This window comes from Tachyglossus aculeatus, chromosome 8 (genome assembly GCF_015852505.1).
Source record: "Tachyglossus aculeatus isolate mTacAcu1 chromosome 8, mTacAcu1.pri, whole genome shotgun sequence".
Taxonomy (NCBI): domain Eukaryota; kingdom Metazoa; phylum Chordata; class Mammalia; order Monotremata; family Tachyglossidae; genus Tachyglossus; species Tachyglossus aculeatus.
In genome coordinates this window covers 20,779,965-20,797,123 of record NC_052073.1, presented here as the reverse complement: position 1 = coordinate 20,797,123, position 17,159 = coordinate 20,779,965, and the positions used below count along the sequence as shown (strand labels likewise).

Here is a 17,159-nt window from a genome sequence, read left to right as displayed (position 1 = left end):
AATTTAAATATTCTAGAAAATACAATACATGTATTCTTATAGATTTTACAATCACACTGATCTGTCCTCTGGATTAAAAATAGTGCTTTGACAGTGAGTTTTAGAGTACGCGACCACAATATGACAAACAATGTCTGTCTTCCTCATCATATGTAACGACTGCTCTCCTTGTCTTCAATCTTCCCTTCTGGAGTCGTAATCTTCCTGAAACCTCTACTCCCAAGACAATCCTCTCATTTCTGATTACTGTAGGTCAGGAAGAAGCAGCAGCATGGCTCAGTGGAAAGAGCATGGGTTCTGGAGTCAGAGGTCATGGGTTCAAATCCCAGCTACGCAATTGTCAGCTGTGTGACTTTGGGCAAGTCACAACTTCTCTGTGCTTCAGTTACCTCATTTGTAAAATGGGGGTTAAGACTCTGAGCCCCCTGTGAGACAACCTGATTACCTTGTAACCTCCCCAATGCTTAGAACAGCGCTTTTCACATAGGAAGCGCTTAATAAGTGCCATCATTATTATTATTATTTTTAGCTGTCTTCCACTGTTCTCTCCCAACTGCCCACTGGTCTGTCACCCAGTTTGAAATCTTGCTTCATGGTGTCTTAAAAGTATTTTTTATGCCTACCCTATTTAGTTATTCCACTGTAGTTCACTATAGAGTGGCTGTTTGAGTATTCAACTCCTCATATGCACCACCCATAGGAATCCTATGGGTGCCTTAATGCTGGTGTTCTGATTTCATTCCAGTCTTTCTTGTTGGTGATCCTGTATTTTCCACTTAGTATCATGTTCTGCACTTGGGTTTCTTGGTGGAATTGCTTTAAAAGTCACCAGTGCTGTCTTTCTTAGCTCTCTCAGACATACAAGAGGGACTCTACACTGCTCTAATAACTTTAGTTGGGTCTGAATCTTGACCCTATATTGGCAGCTCATATGGTCTGTCAGTCTTCCAAAGATCATATTAGCCTTTCTGGGACAGGATTTAGTAGATAATTTACAAAACCGTGAAAATTCTGCATAAGATAAAGCCAAATTTGTGATAGTCAGTGTACTTAACTTTGTGGAAAGGAGAATGGAAAAACCTGAGCAAAAGCCCCAAGGTGGAAGAGGGAAGAACACAGACAGGAAACTAAGTGCTTAGTCCAGTGCTTTGCACACAGTAAGCACTCAATAACTACAACTGAATGAACCATGGCCTCAATGGAGTAGAGGCTAAGTGTACGGGAAGAGAAAGGGTATATGAGGTCCTTGGGGTGGGAGGAAAGGGAGAATTGGTGAAGAATTTTGAAGCCAGAGAGTATGAAAATTAGAATCAGTAAAAACAGAAAGCTTACTGGGCTTATTAGAAAGTCAAAGGCTATTGCTGTACAGTGGTTACAACAAAAGCCAATTTATTAGGGAAGAAAGTGAAAGAAAATAAATCTTAGGCCACCAAAATGGTCAGCCTAGGAAATAAAAATACTAACATTAAAATGCAATTACTGGTATTTATTGAGCAGTTACTCAATAATAAACTCAACAGTAAAGTTTTAATCTACCAACATCAATATTAGTATGTCACAGAATGCTAAGGCTTATGCCAAACCAATTAAAAATAATATAAGAACCAGACATCCACAGTTAAATTCCAATGAAACACAAATTCTTACATTGTTCTCATCCTGCACCCTGACTTCTTTAAGAACCTTCCTGGTTCTTGGGCTTGCCATGATTTTCTATGGAGAAAAAGATCTTTGTTAGAAAATTTACATTAAGAAAAAAAATAATGGTTAAATCAAGATCACAGACGAATAAATGAGTTGAAAAGTCTTTTAAAAATTAATGTTCATCAAGAACCAGAATATTTCTTCCCAAAAATGAAAAATAAGACATTTCAAAGAGCTTGCAAGGAAGTGTAGCACAATCCTGGCACAGTAGCAAGATTTAAATCAACCTGAATATGCCACATTGATTGAAAACTGACTGAAGGACCAAGAGTCTAATGATAAATCATGGTGCATCAAGTTTGGAGGAGGGAGGAAATTGGTGTTCTCTGTGGTCTTATTAACATTTTCATTAATCAATCAGAAATGGCCGTAAACAGCACATAATTAAATCTGTGGATGGTGTTAAATGAAGAGGTTTCTTAAAAATGAAGCAACATAAAAAAAAAAACAATGTTAAAGAAACTTTAAGGGCCAGAAACATTGACAGGAAATAACTAAACAGAAATCAGAAGTCCTGATGTAAACTAATGCACCACTAAGAACTTTTTGTTTTTCCTCTTCTCTAGACTGAGCCCCATGTGGGCCAGGGACTGCACTGGACCTCATTAACTTGTATCTAACCCAGTACTTAGTACAGTTCTTGGCACATAATAGTTAAATACAATAATAGTAATTGTTGTTATTATTAGTAGTAGTATTCATACTTGGGATTTTGCAAGTGAACATTTTTTCCCCAGTACATGGGACTTGGCATAGATCCAGAAGTCTAATAACTCAAGAAACTAGTTAGCCTCTCAATGCTACTCTATAATTACCAAGATGAAAACATTTCCAGAATGTTTTTACATCTTCACACAAAGGGGAGCAGAATTTTTCTTTAAGTATTAGGTTTATCCTTCAGGTAAACACAACAGAAGAGATTTAATGGAAGATTTCCAATTTAGGTCCTCTTCACAGTTTCAATTGTAACAAAATGTATCAGGGTAGTACAGCAATGCAAGGTCAAATACTGCCAAGTTTAGGCCATCTTCGCCAATATAATTCTAAAAGAAGTAGGGAGGAAACTGCAGTAACATTATCAAGGGTGACAGAAGTTATTTATTTCTTTGTCTTCGAAAAGTTCTACTTCAGTGCATCTTCCTCTAACACTGTGTACTAACATGCTTAATGGGTTCATTCATTCATATTGTATTTATTGAGTGCTTACTGTGTGCAGAGCACTGTACTAAGCGCTTTGGAAGTACAAGTTGGCAACATATAGAGACGGTCCCTACCCAACAGCAGGCTGCGATATTGGCCTCATAAAAGAATAGCCATTTTCTAGCATAAACTTCAATGTATTTAGCATTGTTACTAAATAATTTAATTCTCATTCCCTAATTATTTTCAAAGGATAGTGTTGACTTCCCTGTTAATATTTTGGTTCACAGATTTGCAAAACTAAGAATAGACACAATGCTATTTATTAGGCCAATCTTTGCTAGATGTGACTTTTAAAAAATAAAATCAAGAATGCAAATTTACCTTTCTACTACTTTTTTCTTATACTACAGACTATATAACTTGAAATTCATGCCAATACCTTTTTCCTAAATAGAACTTAGGTTAAAAAAATTGCATTTGCCTTTGTATCGTCCTTGTTGAGCAAAAAACCTTCACTTTGGTCTAGGCTGGATACTTTAGATTATCAACTCTACTACACAACTGCTACTACTACAGTACTTTTCCTTTATTCCAATGGTATTATGTCTGATAAAATTACCATGTGCATGAGTGCCTAATAAATATTTACACTGTATAATAACAGTTACTACACACTGGACCAGCTCCTGTAAGTGAAAGTTACTCCCAAGAACTGGTTAGGACTTTAGAGAAATGCATAAGTACCTCTCTGGGTGCAACTGGGAAGAAATATGGCCTACTGGATAAAGAACAGGCCTAGAAGCCAGATGACCTGGGTTCTAATATCAGCGCCACCACTTGCCTATGTGACCTTGGGCAAGTCACTTAACTTCTCCGAGCCTCAGTTTCTTCAACTGCAAAATGGAGTTTCAATACCTGTTCACCCCCTTACTTAGACTGTGAACCCCATTTGGACAGGGACTGGGTCCAACCTGATTCATTTGTATCTATCCCAGCAATTAGAACAGTGCTTGACACATAGTAAGTGCTTAACAAATAGCATTAAAAAAACTCCCTACGAGGGCAATACTTAGCAAATTATAGCTCTAATGGCTTACAATTCCATCTGGAATTTGCACAGCAGTTATATTCTTCCTAAGTGCCTTCACATTATCTCCCTTTAACCTGACAACAGCTCTTTGGTGAGGAAATTGAAGCCTAAAGAGGCTAAATGTTTTCCTTGGGTCATACTTCAGGACAGTGTAAAGCTGGGACAGGAACCCAGTTTCTTTATTACAACTTTCAGATGCTTTCCACTAAACCAGGATATTGGAACATGGATACAGAGAGTAGTTTTTTCACTCAGCTCATCTTGCGGTTGTCAAACCTTAAGATTTCCTATGCTATTCTTAAAGCTACACATGCAGCAACCATCTGCCTCAGGAGGCAAGGGACTAGGCATGGCTACCCTACCAGCTCTGAGATGATATGAAATATGAACTTTACTGCCTGTGGAAAATGTCTGCTACAAAGAAGTTTCATTAAGTTCTCTTTTCAAAGTTTCTGGTGCATAAGGTTCAAGAATGGTGTCTTGAAACTGAAATCACTCTTCATAAAATTGAAGAACTGACAAAGGAAAAATATCTCCTCATATTTTACCCAGATACTAAACCACGAATGTAATTCTCTTAACTAGTGCAGTGCTAAATTAATTCAATTTATCAACCAAAGGCCAAGCTTAATTTATTTACATGTAAAGGAATTTTGGCACTGGGTTGAATCAATGCTATTCAAAATTGCAGAAGCACTTGCAAAGAGATTGATAAGCACTACACAAGGCAAATCAGCACAAACTACCCATTGAAACCTCTCATCACTAGTGAGTGCCCACATATGAAAAACACCTAGGCATTTTTTGCCATCAAGTTACTGATTTGGATACCAAGCTGATGCTGATAAACAGGGAAAAATCAATCAAGGCTCATTTTGAATGGCTAACTTTACATTTACAGTTAAATGAGGCAATCCAAAGCTTAATTCAACCTACTACTTACACCAGATGAGAGTTCCTTGAAAACGTTTGATGTTATTCTTTTACTCTTAAAAATTAAGTAGCAATGTCTAATTTACAACTCCAAGTTAAACAGAAAAGGAATATGTGTTCCACAGTGGAGAAATTTGTTTGGTGTTTTTCTTTTCCCAAAGCATCTTTACATTACTTACCTCATTTTGTCCTAACCAACTGCGTGAGGAAGCATGAGGCAGGTAATATCACCGTTATACAGATAAGGAAACTGTGGCCCAGGGAGGCTAAGTGACTTGTCCAAGTCATCTGGCAGAGTAGCAGCCAAGCTAAAACTACAATCTTGGTGTTTTAACTCCCATTCCTATGCTAGGCTGTCTTGTCTAAACTTTGAATCAAAGTGGAGCCGACAACCGAACTACCTGCTGAAGACTGTGAGCTGCATGTCCAACAGGGACTGTGTCCAACCTGATTAACTTGTATCTACTCCAGAACTTAGAACAGTGCCTGGCACATAGTGTTTAATACAATTTTTTTTTAAAATAACGGTAATTTGGGAACAGGGTGTGCCAAATATTTGGATGAGCAATTATCTTTACAAATGGAAAACATGGTCTAAATTCTTAATGTATTTTAGGCTACAAATACATCAGCTCATTACTAAGGTGGAGAAACTTTGTAAAAGACCTGGAAGTGTTCTGCTTCTCAAACTGTAAGTCAAGTCGAACATGACAACAGGCATTCTGCTCAATTATTATGAAGACAGGTGAACAGGGTTGTAACATGAGCTGAATTTATATGTACAAGAAGGTAGACTGGAATCTTAAGTTAAAAATGTGTAGACTGGACCCTAAGCTTTCATTACACATACTCCCAGAAATGAAGACAAAAAGTAACTGTATTTAATGCACATTATTAATCACTGGCATTTACTGAGTGATTTTTGCAGACCACTGTAATGAGTTGCTTGGGAGAGCACACTAGAGTTAAAAGGCATGTTCCCTGCCCTGAAGGAGTTTACATTCTAACATTTCAGAGCACTGTTAGAACACACAGATACTTCAAATTCTATCATTCATTCATTCAATTGTATTTATTGAGCACTTACTGTGTGCAGAACACTGTACTAAGCACTTGGGAAGTATAAGTCGGCAACATATAGAGACGGTCCCTACCCAACAACGGGCTCACAGTCTATCACTTTCTTAAAGCCACTACGTACGCACACTTTGCAACAAATTCACTGGTTCTTGCATCAGATTTGGAGAAGATTTTCAGCATGAAGCAAAGTTGTATGCTAATGAAAACTATGCATAGCCATTTGAAAACTTTCCACCTTTACCACTTATACATAATTCCCCCAAACTGCACAGTTCCACATTGTATCCTTTCTGTACAGAGCAGAAAATTAAAAAATAAGAACCCACCAGCCCTAGTGAAACTATGCATCAACAGTCAAGGCCAAATCCTGAATGGATGAATCTACAGTAGTGGGCATTAAGCCAGAAATCTCCTCCACCACCCTCCTGGTCTGGGACACAGAAGAGAGTCGAGGGTGGGGACTGCCGGTTTGACATGATTTTTCCAGTAAACGATTTGAACTGGGGGACTGGTAAAGTGGAGACCCTGTCTCAACAATGGGAGTGGGGGCAAACAGGGTCAGCATTAAGCGTAATGGCTTAATGGAAAGAGTCCGGGTTTAGGAGTCAGAGGACATGGGTTCTAATCCCAGTTCCGCCACTTGTCAGCTGTGTGACTTTGGGCAAGTCACTTAACTTGTCTGTGCCTCAGTCACCTCATCTGTCAAATGGAGATTAAGACTGTGAGCCCCACGTAGGCCAACCTGATTACCTTGTATCCCCCCCACCCCCAGCGCTTGGAACAGTGTTTGACACATAGTAAGCGCTTAACAAATACCACCATAATTAATAATGATGATGATGATGGCATTTATTAAGCGCTTACTATGTGCAAAGCACTGTTCTAAGCGCTGGGGCGGTTACAAGGCAATCAGGTTGTCCCACGGGGGCTCACAGTCAATCCCCATTTTACAGATGAGGTAACTGAGGCACAGAGAAGTTAAGTGACTTGCCCAAAGTCACACAGCTGACGATTGGCAGAGCTGAAAAATGATGGTATTTCTTAAGCGTTTACTATGCGCAAAGCAATCAATCAATCAATCGTATTTATTGAGCACTTACTGTGTGCAGAGCACTGTACTACGCGCTTGGGAAGTACAAGGTGGCAACATATAGAGACAGTCCCTACCCAACAGTGGGCTCACAGTCTAAAAGGGGGAGACAGAGAATCAATCAATCAATCGTATTTATTGAGCGCTTACTGTGTGCAGAGCACTGTACTAGGCGCTTGGGAAGTACAAGTTGGCAACACATAGAGACAATCCCTACCCAACAGTGGGCTCACAGTCTAAAAGGGGGAGACAGAGAACAAAACCAAACATACTAACAAAATAAAATAAATAGAATAGATATGTACAAGTAGAATAGAGTAATATATATATATACAGGTGCTGTGGGGAAGGGAAAGAGGTAAGATGGGGGGGATGGAGAGGGGGACGAGGGGGAGAGGAAGGAAGGGGCTCAGTCTGGGAAAGCACTGTTCTAAGCGCTGAATTATTATTACTTTCCCAAGCGCTTAGTGCAGTGTCCTGCATAAACACGACTGACTGACTAATGGATCAGGGTCTGGGGAGGGAAAAGCGTCCTGGTAGGCCTTTAATGGCTATATCTGTATGGGAACACTGGCCTCTGAACAATATCTATTTAAACATGAATGAACTTTAGGTTTTCCAACGCAATGGAATACGGGGAACGGGAGGATGACGGAGTTACAAATCATCCTCCAAGTCGGAAAAGGGAAGGTTTGAGGGCCCGGTGGAGGGATGGACAGGGAGGAAGGACTGGATGGGAGGGAGGCAAAAAAAAAAAGGGGGGGGGGATGCACGAAGCCTGGAGGGATGGGGGGAGGAAGGGGCCATGCTGGGGTTGCGGTGGAATTACCTGGCAGGGTTGAAGGTGGCGGTTAAAGGGGTGGGAAGGCGAGATCAGCCGGGCTGAGGGCTCTTTCCCTGGGTTGCCTGCTGTGCTTTTCAGTCAGACACAGCAGCAGTCGCCGCCATCTTCCGGCTACGTTGCACTTTCGTAAAGCACTGTGGGTAAAGTCGACGGCCCTCAGGGGAGGGGGAAGGACGAAAGAAAAAGGGAAGGCCCAACCTTCCTCCTAATAGGGCTCCCTCTTTCCAGGGCTCCTTTTTTTTTTAAAAAAAAAAAAAATGGTATTTGCGAAATTCATCCATTCAGTCAATCTCATTTATTGAGAGTTTACTGTGTGCAGAGCACTGTACTAAGCGCTTGGGAAGTACAAGTTGGCAACATATAGAGACGGTCCCTACCCAACAACGGGCTCACAGTCTAGAGGACTCATCTTTGTTCACAACCTTCTGCACCTTAGCGTATAGTGCATTTTTATCTATAGGTCCAGGATTAACGTACAGAGGCTGGGGTTCCTGTGTTGAAACTGCAGGCAATTCGACATCACCGGAGACCAACCTCTCATCCACCAACCCCTCTTGAACCTCTGTTTCCTAGCCGCCCGTTTTCCTGTGGTATTGGCTCTAAATAATATCATTTGACTCCACTTTTCTCAGCAAGAAAAACGGCTCAGTGGCTTTTCCCTAATTCCAGCTTCCCTCCGGTACCCCTCAATTATCGGCTCAGGAGTCTCAGACCATCTACAGCATCGACGGCCATCACCCTCCTTCAATACGTCGGACATGGCCCGGACACTCGGCAATAATAATAATAATAATGGCATTTATTAAGCGCTTACTATGTGCAAAGCACTGTTCTAAGCGCTGGGAAGGTTACAAGGTGATCAGGTTGTCCCACGGGGGGCTCTCAGTCTTAATCCCCATTTTACAGATGAGGTAACTGAGGCACAGAGAAGTTAAGCGACTTGCCCAAAGTCACACAGCTGACAATTGGCAGAGCCAGGATTTGAACCCATGACCTCTGACTCCAAAGCCCGGGTTCTTTTCCACTGAGCCACGCTGCTTCGAGAGGCAGTCGTATTTACTGAGCGCTTACCGTGTGCAGCGCACTGGACTAAGCGCTTGGAAAGCACAATTCGGCAACAGAGACCATCCCTACCCAACAACGGGCTCCCCGTCTAGAAGGGGGAGATGGACGGTAATACCGTCAAGATAGATCGATAGAATTATAGATCTATACACATCATTAATAGAGTAATAAATATGTACTAATAAATGTACACAAGTGCTGTGGGGAGGGGAAGGGGTAGAGCAGAGGGAGGGAGTAGGGGCGATGGAGGGGGAGAACAGAGGAAAAGGGGGGCTCAGTCTGGGATAATAATAATGGCATTTGTTAAGGTAACATATAGTTACCTGTATATATGTATATATGTTTGTGCATATTTATTACTCTATTTTACTTGTACGTATCTATTCTATTTATTTTATTTTGTTAGTATGTTTGGTTTTGTTCTCTGTCTCCCCCTTTTAGACTGTGAGCCCACTGTTGGGTAGGGACTGTCTCTCTATGTTGCCAGCTTGTACTTCCCGAGCACTTAGTCCAGTGCTCTGCACACAGTAAGCACTCAATAAATACGATTGATTGATTGATTAAGTGACTACTATGTGCCAAACACTGTTCTAAGCTTGGGGTAGGTACAGGATAATCAGGTTGTCCCATGCGGGGCTCACAGTTTTAATCCCCCTTTTACAGATGAGGTCACTGAGGCACGGAGAAGTTAAGTGGCTTGCCCAAGGTCACACAGCAGACAAGTGGCAGAGCTGGGTTAGAACCCACGTCTTCTTACTACCAAGCCCAAGCTATTTCCACTTAGCCACGGTGCTAAACCCTTACTGTGCTCCAGGCGTTGGGGTAGATACAAGCTAATCAGGTAGGACACAGTCCACGTTCATGCATTCATTCATTCAGTAGTATTTACTGAGCACTTAATAATAATGATGGCATTTATTAAGTGCTTACTATGTGCAAAGCACTGTTCTAAGCGCTGGAGAGGTTACAAGGTGATCAGGTTGTCCATGGGGGGCTCACAGTCTTAATCCCCATTTTACAGATGAGGTAACTGAGGCTCAGATAAGTGAAGTGACTTGACCAAAGTCACACAGCTAACAACTGGCAGAGCCGGGATTTGAACCCATGACCTCTGACTCCAATGCCCTTGCTCTTGCCACTCAGCCACGCTGCTTAATGTGTGCAACTACAATTTAGCAGCAAATGAGGCTCACAGTCTTAATCCCCATTTTACAGATGAGGTAACTGAGGCACAGAAAAGCTAAATGATTTGCCCAAGGTCATACAGCAGATATGTGGCAGAGGAGGGATTTGAACCAAGGTCCATCTGACTCCTACGCCCATGCTCTATCCAGTAGGCCATGCTACTTTGGCCAGCGAATGGATCTTTTCATTCATTGATTATCATATGAAGTGCTTACCATGTAAAGCACTGTACCAAGTGCTTGGGAAAGTAAAATACAACAATAGAGTGACAATTCCTGCTCACAGTGACTCAGGTTTTCTCTTGCTCCAACACTGTCTACCTCCCCACCCACTTCAAAGTATTCGTCTTTTTTCCCAGTCCTAAGAGAGTACTTCTAACCTTGTGAAGTCAAGGGATAAAGATAATAAGGGGCAATGAGGTGGGGGTAAGAGTCGAGGGGGCTAACCATTTCTTTGCTTGGAGGAATTATATTCCCTAAGTGGTTAAGGAAAGGGAAAGAGAGAGATTTGCGACAATTGTGTTTTAGTTTGACTTTAACCATTGGGGGTCATCTCATCCAACATGCTGTCTTCAGAAAGAACAGAGTCTTTTTTGCACTTCAGACAGATAGGGTACAGGGAAATATTTCCTTTTTACCAAAGGAAGAATAAAAGACCGGAAGCGAGATGCCAGAACTGGAGATCAATCAATAAATGGTGTTTACTGAATGCTTACTGTGCAGAGCACTGTACTAAGTGCTAGGGAGAGTATAATACAATTCAGGAGGCTCTGCCTTATACTTACAATCCAATATTATTACAGTGGAGGCAAAACTAGGAGCCATCTCCATCAAGTATTTGTAGTGGCCCATGATGAGCTAAGCCCTGTCTTGTCTTAAGCATTGGAGAAGTTATATTAAAATTCTAGGAAGCACAGTTTCAGCTCCAAGGAGTTTGCTATATCACTGTCCCTAAATACCAAAAATTTAATTAAGATGCCAACAATAAAATGACACATAGTCCATTGTGCTAACTTTGCAACCTACCAGGGAGTAATGATTTATACACACAGCTCTGAACATGGTAAGCACTCAATAAATATGATTAAATGAATATACATAAATATATGTATATTGTATATATATTATATATATTATATTGTATATTATACATACATATATGTATATATGACAGAAGCAGCGTGGGTCAATGGAAAGAGCATGGGCTTTGGAGTCAGAGGTCATGGGTTCAAATCCCTGCTATGCCAATTGTCAGCTGTGTGCTTTTGGGCAAGTCACTTCACTGCTCAGTGCCTCAGTTACCTCATCTGTAAAATGGGGATTCAGACTGTGAGACCCCCGTGGGACAACCTGATCACCTTGTAACCTCCCCAGTGCTTAGAACAGTGCTTTGCACATAGTAAGCACTTAATAAATGCCATTATTATTATTATTATTGTATACATACCTTGTATGTGACTGGATCCTAACTACCGAGTAGACACAGAAGCATACCTGGAATTAAGAAATGGGCATGTGCACAGAAAGCACTGCATTATTGACTTTTGTTGTTATTGTTATTATTATTGCTACTACTACTAATAATAATAATTGCAGTATTTTTAAGCACTTACTATATGCCAGACACTGTTCTAAGCTCTGATGTGGAAACAAGCAAATTGGGTTGGACACAGTCCCTGTCCCACGTGGGGCACACAATCTTAATTCCCATTTTAAAGATGAGGTAACCGAGGCAAAGGGAAATTAAGTGACTTGCCCACAGTCACACAGCAGGCATGTGGCGGAGCCTGGATTATACTGGGTTTTCCACCATTGAGGAAGAGGCCCATTAAGGCATAGAAAAATGGCCACGGTGGGAACTTTTAAGTTTTATGTTTCCAATAGTAACTTCCATAATCAAAGGGAGAAAAGTCAAGTGTGTATCTGATGGCAATTTTACCGAAGTCTAAAAGCATGTAGGAAACCTAATCCACTACTATGTCTTGTGCCTTGATTGATGCCTTGCACATATGTGCAACCATTTATTTCAAAATCATATTTCATTTTACCCAGAAAGATGCATTCCCTAATTGCCTAACAAAGTTCTATCCAAAATTCATAGTAAAAACATCCATTTTCTTAGAGTTAAGTGTAGCATCTTTTAAAAAATAGAAGAGAGAGCTGACTGAAGAAGCTATTGGGATATTTCATTGTTTTCCATTGCTGGCAAGATTCTAACCACAATCCTCCTGGGAAAGCTACCAAAGAATTTAGTCACCATCCGTTACTTGACTATCTTAATCGAAAACCAAAATAGAGTACAGGAGATATGGTCTTTGCAACACTATTGGAAGGAAAAGTGCAGAGAACAGCACCAAGCCTCTATGGACCTTATAGCATTAGAGAAGCAGTGTGGCCTAGTGGAAAGAGCTCTGGTCTGGAAGTCAGAGGGCATGGGTTCTAATCCTGCTTTGCCACATGTCTGCTGTGTGATCTTGGGCAAGTCATTTCACTTCTCTGTGCCTCAGTTACCTCACCTGTAAAATGGGGATTAAGACTGACCCTGAAGTGGGACAGCCTCACAGCTCTTGTGTATATATGTATATATCTATAATTATATAGAAGTAGCATGGCTTAGTGGTTAGAGCACAGGCCTGGGAGTAAGAAGGTCAGGGGTTCTAATCCTGGCTCCACCACTTGTCTGCTGTGTGACCTTGGGCAAGTCACTTCACTTCTCTGGGCCTCAGTTACCTCATCTGTAAAATGGGGATTGAGACTGAGCCCCACGTGGGATAGGGACTGTGTCCAACCTGATCTGCTTGTATCCACCCCAGTGCTTAGTACAGTGCCTGGCACATAGTTAAGCACTTGACAAATACCATTATTATTATTATAATTATTATTAAAAGTACTTTATGCCATTCACAGACCAAGTCGTTGGCAAGCTCATTTAGCTGCCCTGAGAAGTTCAATATGATCCTTAGGCTACTTCATAGAAGAATGATCAGATGACTCAGAGCCAAAGATGCCCTGTGTGACCTTTTCTTCTTACCTTGGGACTAAAGTAGGACTGTGTGAAATTCAGTCCTGTTCAACCTATTCTCTACCACATGCTTGAGAAACCAACCAGGGATCTGGAAGTTGGAGCCAGAATAGACTTCTAATCTACCAGTACACTCTTCCAACTCCACAGGTTCAAGGCATCATCAAAAATTTTACACTCATCCAAAGATTGTTAACTGTGGTGACACTGGCTCTGAGACACATACACAAGAGGAGAGACAAATGATTATGAATTGGTTCAATGTCAGTGCAAACTGCCTGAAGAAAACCGGTTACATACCAATCTCATCTGGGGAATAAATAAGCCCAATCAAAAATTTTCACTGGAAGCATAAAATTTAGAACTGTCACTGAATTCTGCTTCTTCTCCTATCAAACAATGCAAGCATAGTAGTAGTAGTAACATTTATTTAACTCCATTTGGTATAGTCCACTGTACTAGGCATTTGGGAAGTACAGGATACCTAAGTGACACTTTCCCTACCCACAAATATCTTACATTCTCCTGGGGGAAATAAACATAAAAACAAAATAACAGTAATGATAATTATGGTATTTGTTAAGCATTCACTGGGTGCCAAGCACTATGCTAAGGGCTGGGATAGATACAGGATAATTAAGTTGGACATAGTCCCTGTCCCACATAGGGCTCACAGTCGAAGTAGAAGAGTGATACTCAATCGCCACTTTTCATATGAGCAAACTCTCTCTCTCTCTCTCTTTCTCTCTCTCTCTGCATATATATGTATATATATATATATATATATATACATATATATGCATTGTGGTAAGGAGTGTGTAAAAAAGTTATGTACTAGATATGGTTGAGGAGAAAATTTTATGAACCGCATACCTTTGTTTTCTATTTCTTTTTAAATGTAATTATCAAGAGGGTAAGTTTCTGTTGACCTTGTCTCTATCTACAGCATCTAGATTAGCTTGAGTGTCCGAAGGCACTAAATTACATGATGAAGAAAGAGAATAAAAACTGTCTGGTTCCTCTAGAGTTTCTGTAAAACCACAGCCCCTACCATAACCCCCAAACCATGCAGTTTGTCACCCAACATCCAGCAGGGAGATTGCTTTTATCTTTATCTTTTTCTTTATTTTGGTTTAATTACTTCCCAATTCACAAATGTCCTCCTAAAGGCACACACATAATTGACGATGTGACCAAACAAGAACTGAAATTTGGCTAGATGTAAAATAATGAGAACCTTTCTTTTTCTTTTAAATGACTGTTCTATAGTTTCACAAATTCTAGAAAAATGGCAGAGATGATATAAAAGTCTTCAAGAATATTTCCAAGAGCTGTCATACCAAGGATTTTGATCATCTGCTCCCTATATCATCAAGAGTAAACAGGCTTACCTGCAGTGGGGCAGGGGATTTAAATTAGCTGTTAGGAAGGGTCTCCTAATAGAAAAGATCGTTAAATATTGGATTATGGGAGGCTATTTTTCAAATAATACTTGTTAAGCATTTATTATGTGCCAGGCACTGTACTAAGCGCTGGAGTAGATTCAGGTCAATCAGATTGGACACAGTCCCTGTCCTACATGGGATTCAAAGTCTCAGCAGGAGGGAGTAGGATTTAATCCCCATTTTACAGATGAGGTAACAGACACAAAGAAGTTAAGTGACTTGCCCAAGGTCACACAGCAGACAAGTGGAGAAGCTTTGACTAGATCATAGAGCATAGCCTATGCTCTTTTCACTAGGCTATGCTCACTTTCACACTTGAGCTCAAGCCCAATTTTCCTCTACTTTGGGTCTCTGCCTCATTTTCCTCACCGTTTTTCCACAGCCTTTCCCTGATGTCCACCTTTCTTTTTTACAATCTATATTTCCTTCCTCCTCAGGCATCTCTTTTTCCAAGGGTCTTGTTGATTGCTTTACTGATTGTTCCCTAGATATGCCAATATGATTTTCTCTTCCTGGCCTTGAAAAACCAGCACTCCCACTAAGGGCCCAGACAATCTTGCCTACCGATTACTCAGGCAGGTACTGAAAATATGAGGAAGGAAGAGAAAGATAATGATTAATGATGCCTAGAAACCTCACAGATGCAGATAAACTGAGGTTAAAATGTCCTCAGCAGCAGGCACCAAGAGACTGAGGTCCTTATGTGCATGTTGTGAATCACCAGGCACACCTAATCCTGAAATTATTATTCAAGGCACATTGTAAAGCAAAATAATTGAAAATTGCTTTCATGTGCTCATTAGTTTGAGTTTTTACTTGTTCTTAATCTGCACTTTCAGTACCTTGCCTAGTTGATGGTTATATCTATGCGTCAATAATTTCCTCATTAATGTGGTGATGTCCTCAGAAATCACCCCTTCCCTGGGAGGATTTGTTCCAGATACATCACAATGTCCTTTTGCTGTCAAAATAATTATTATTACAGTACTGTGAATTGATATTTCACCAAATCTCAATTTCCCACACTAATAGAGGGGAGATGGGCTGTAGGTAATGTAAAAAAACCCTCACAAAATACAAAATCAGGGGAGGCAATTTTGGTCTCATCTGGCTGGCGGGTAGGCAGCATTGTAAAAGGGCAGGGAAAAGCCAGGTTTGTAGTTTGAGTGAACTCCAAAATTTGCTGTGGGTTTTCCACAAATTAAATTTATGGATAATTGAAAGTTGTCTATAATGTTTCTTCCAAGTAACTAAAGCCAGAATTTTTCTGTTTGAAGAAAGACTAGATGTTATATTTTTTATTTAAATGCTAACTGAACCAGGCCCAATACTACAACCTGGTTAGGCTCTAACCCTATTTATATGCCACTGATAGTTTCCTCAAGTATTCTAAGGGAAGCTACGCCTATTGGCATAAATGCCCCTGCCAGTGCAGCTCTTGTATCTGTGGGTGGCATTGGTCTCTTTCAGTTCAAGGAGTAAATCCCAACACTAAAGGAACAGACCTGTGTGTCAGCATAATAAAAAGACAAATCATCCTTTCACAGGCTGCACGAGCAGCTACTTATATTTATTTAGTCTCGAGGGCTGATCTAGCTAGCAAAGTAGATAAAAAGCTCATTTTCAGTGACAAAATCTGGTAATAATAAAGTAGTGAACCAAACAGAGCATTTTAGAACATACATTGCAGAATTGAAAATATTTAGATAATTTGTTTTTCTTTTAGGCCTAGCAATGGATCATTAATTTTTGGTTATAACAGTATAATAACCACATATAAGTGGTTTTCTCTTTGGGTGCTTCCCTTCAGTGCTGCAGTAAATATTTGATACCAACAAAACAAAATGTAGATACGAATATGGAAACATATGAAATTATCAGATAAAATCAATTCATAATACTAACCATTGCTGGAAGTAAACAGAACTCATTGTGAGAATTGTTTAGCTCATAGGTATTGCCAGGAATTCAGAGCACTGTACTAAGCGCTTGGGAAGTACAAGTTGGCAACATATAGAGACGGTCCCTACCCAACAGCGGGTTCACAGTCCAGAAGGGGGAGACAGACAACAAAACAAAACATATTAACAAAATAAAATAAATAGAATAAATATGTACAAGTAAAATAAATAGAGTAATAAATATGTACAAACATATTTACATATATACAGGTGCTATGGGGAGAGGAAGGAGGTAAGGCAGGGGGATGGGGAGGCGGAGAGGAAGGAGGGGGCTCAGTCTGGGAAGGCCTCTTGGAGGAGGTGAGCTCTCAGTAGGGCTTTGAAGGGAGGAAGAGAGCTAGCTTGGCAGATGTGCGAAGGGAGAGCATTCCAGGCCAGGGGGAGGACGTGGGCTGGGGGTCGATGGCAGGACAGGCGAGAACGAGGCACAATGAGGAGGTTAGCGGTAGAGGAATGGAGGGTATGGGCTGGGCTGTAGATGGAAAGAAGGGAGGTGAGGTAGGAGGGGGCGAGGTGATGGAGAGCCTTGAAGCTGAGAGTGAGGAGTTTTTGCCTGATGCATAGGTTGATTGGTAGCCACTGGAGATTTTTGAGGAGG

The 17,159-nt window shown here is 40.8% G+C and overlaps 1 protein-coding gene across 11 annotated transcripts in view; it reads right to left on the bottom strand.

The window, feature by feature from the left end:
- Window positions 1–7,966, bottom strand: part of ARFGAP1 (ADP ribosylation factor GTPase activating protein 1) — a 30,097-nt gene extending 22,131 nt beyond the window's left edge. For all 11 annotated transcript variants that reach the window (XM_038749948.1, XM_038749950.1, XM_038749954.1 and 8 more), the window contains exons 1-2: window positions 7,870–7,966; window positions 1,648–1,713 (exon numbers count right to left, since the gene is read on the bottom strand). In XM_038749948.1, coding sequence (XP_038605876.1) covers window positions 1,648–1,707 — 60 coding nt within the window. In that variant the 5' untranslated portion in view covers window positions 1,708–1,713; window positions 7,870–7,966. The remainder of the gene's footprint in view (window positions 1–1,647; window positions 1,714–7,869) is intronic.
- Between the last annotated feature and the right edge of the window lie 9,193 nt (window positions 7,967–17,159).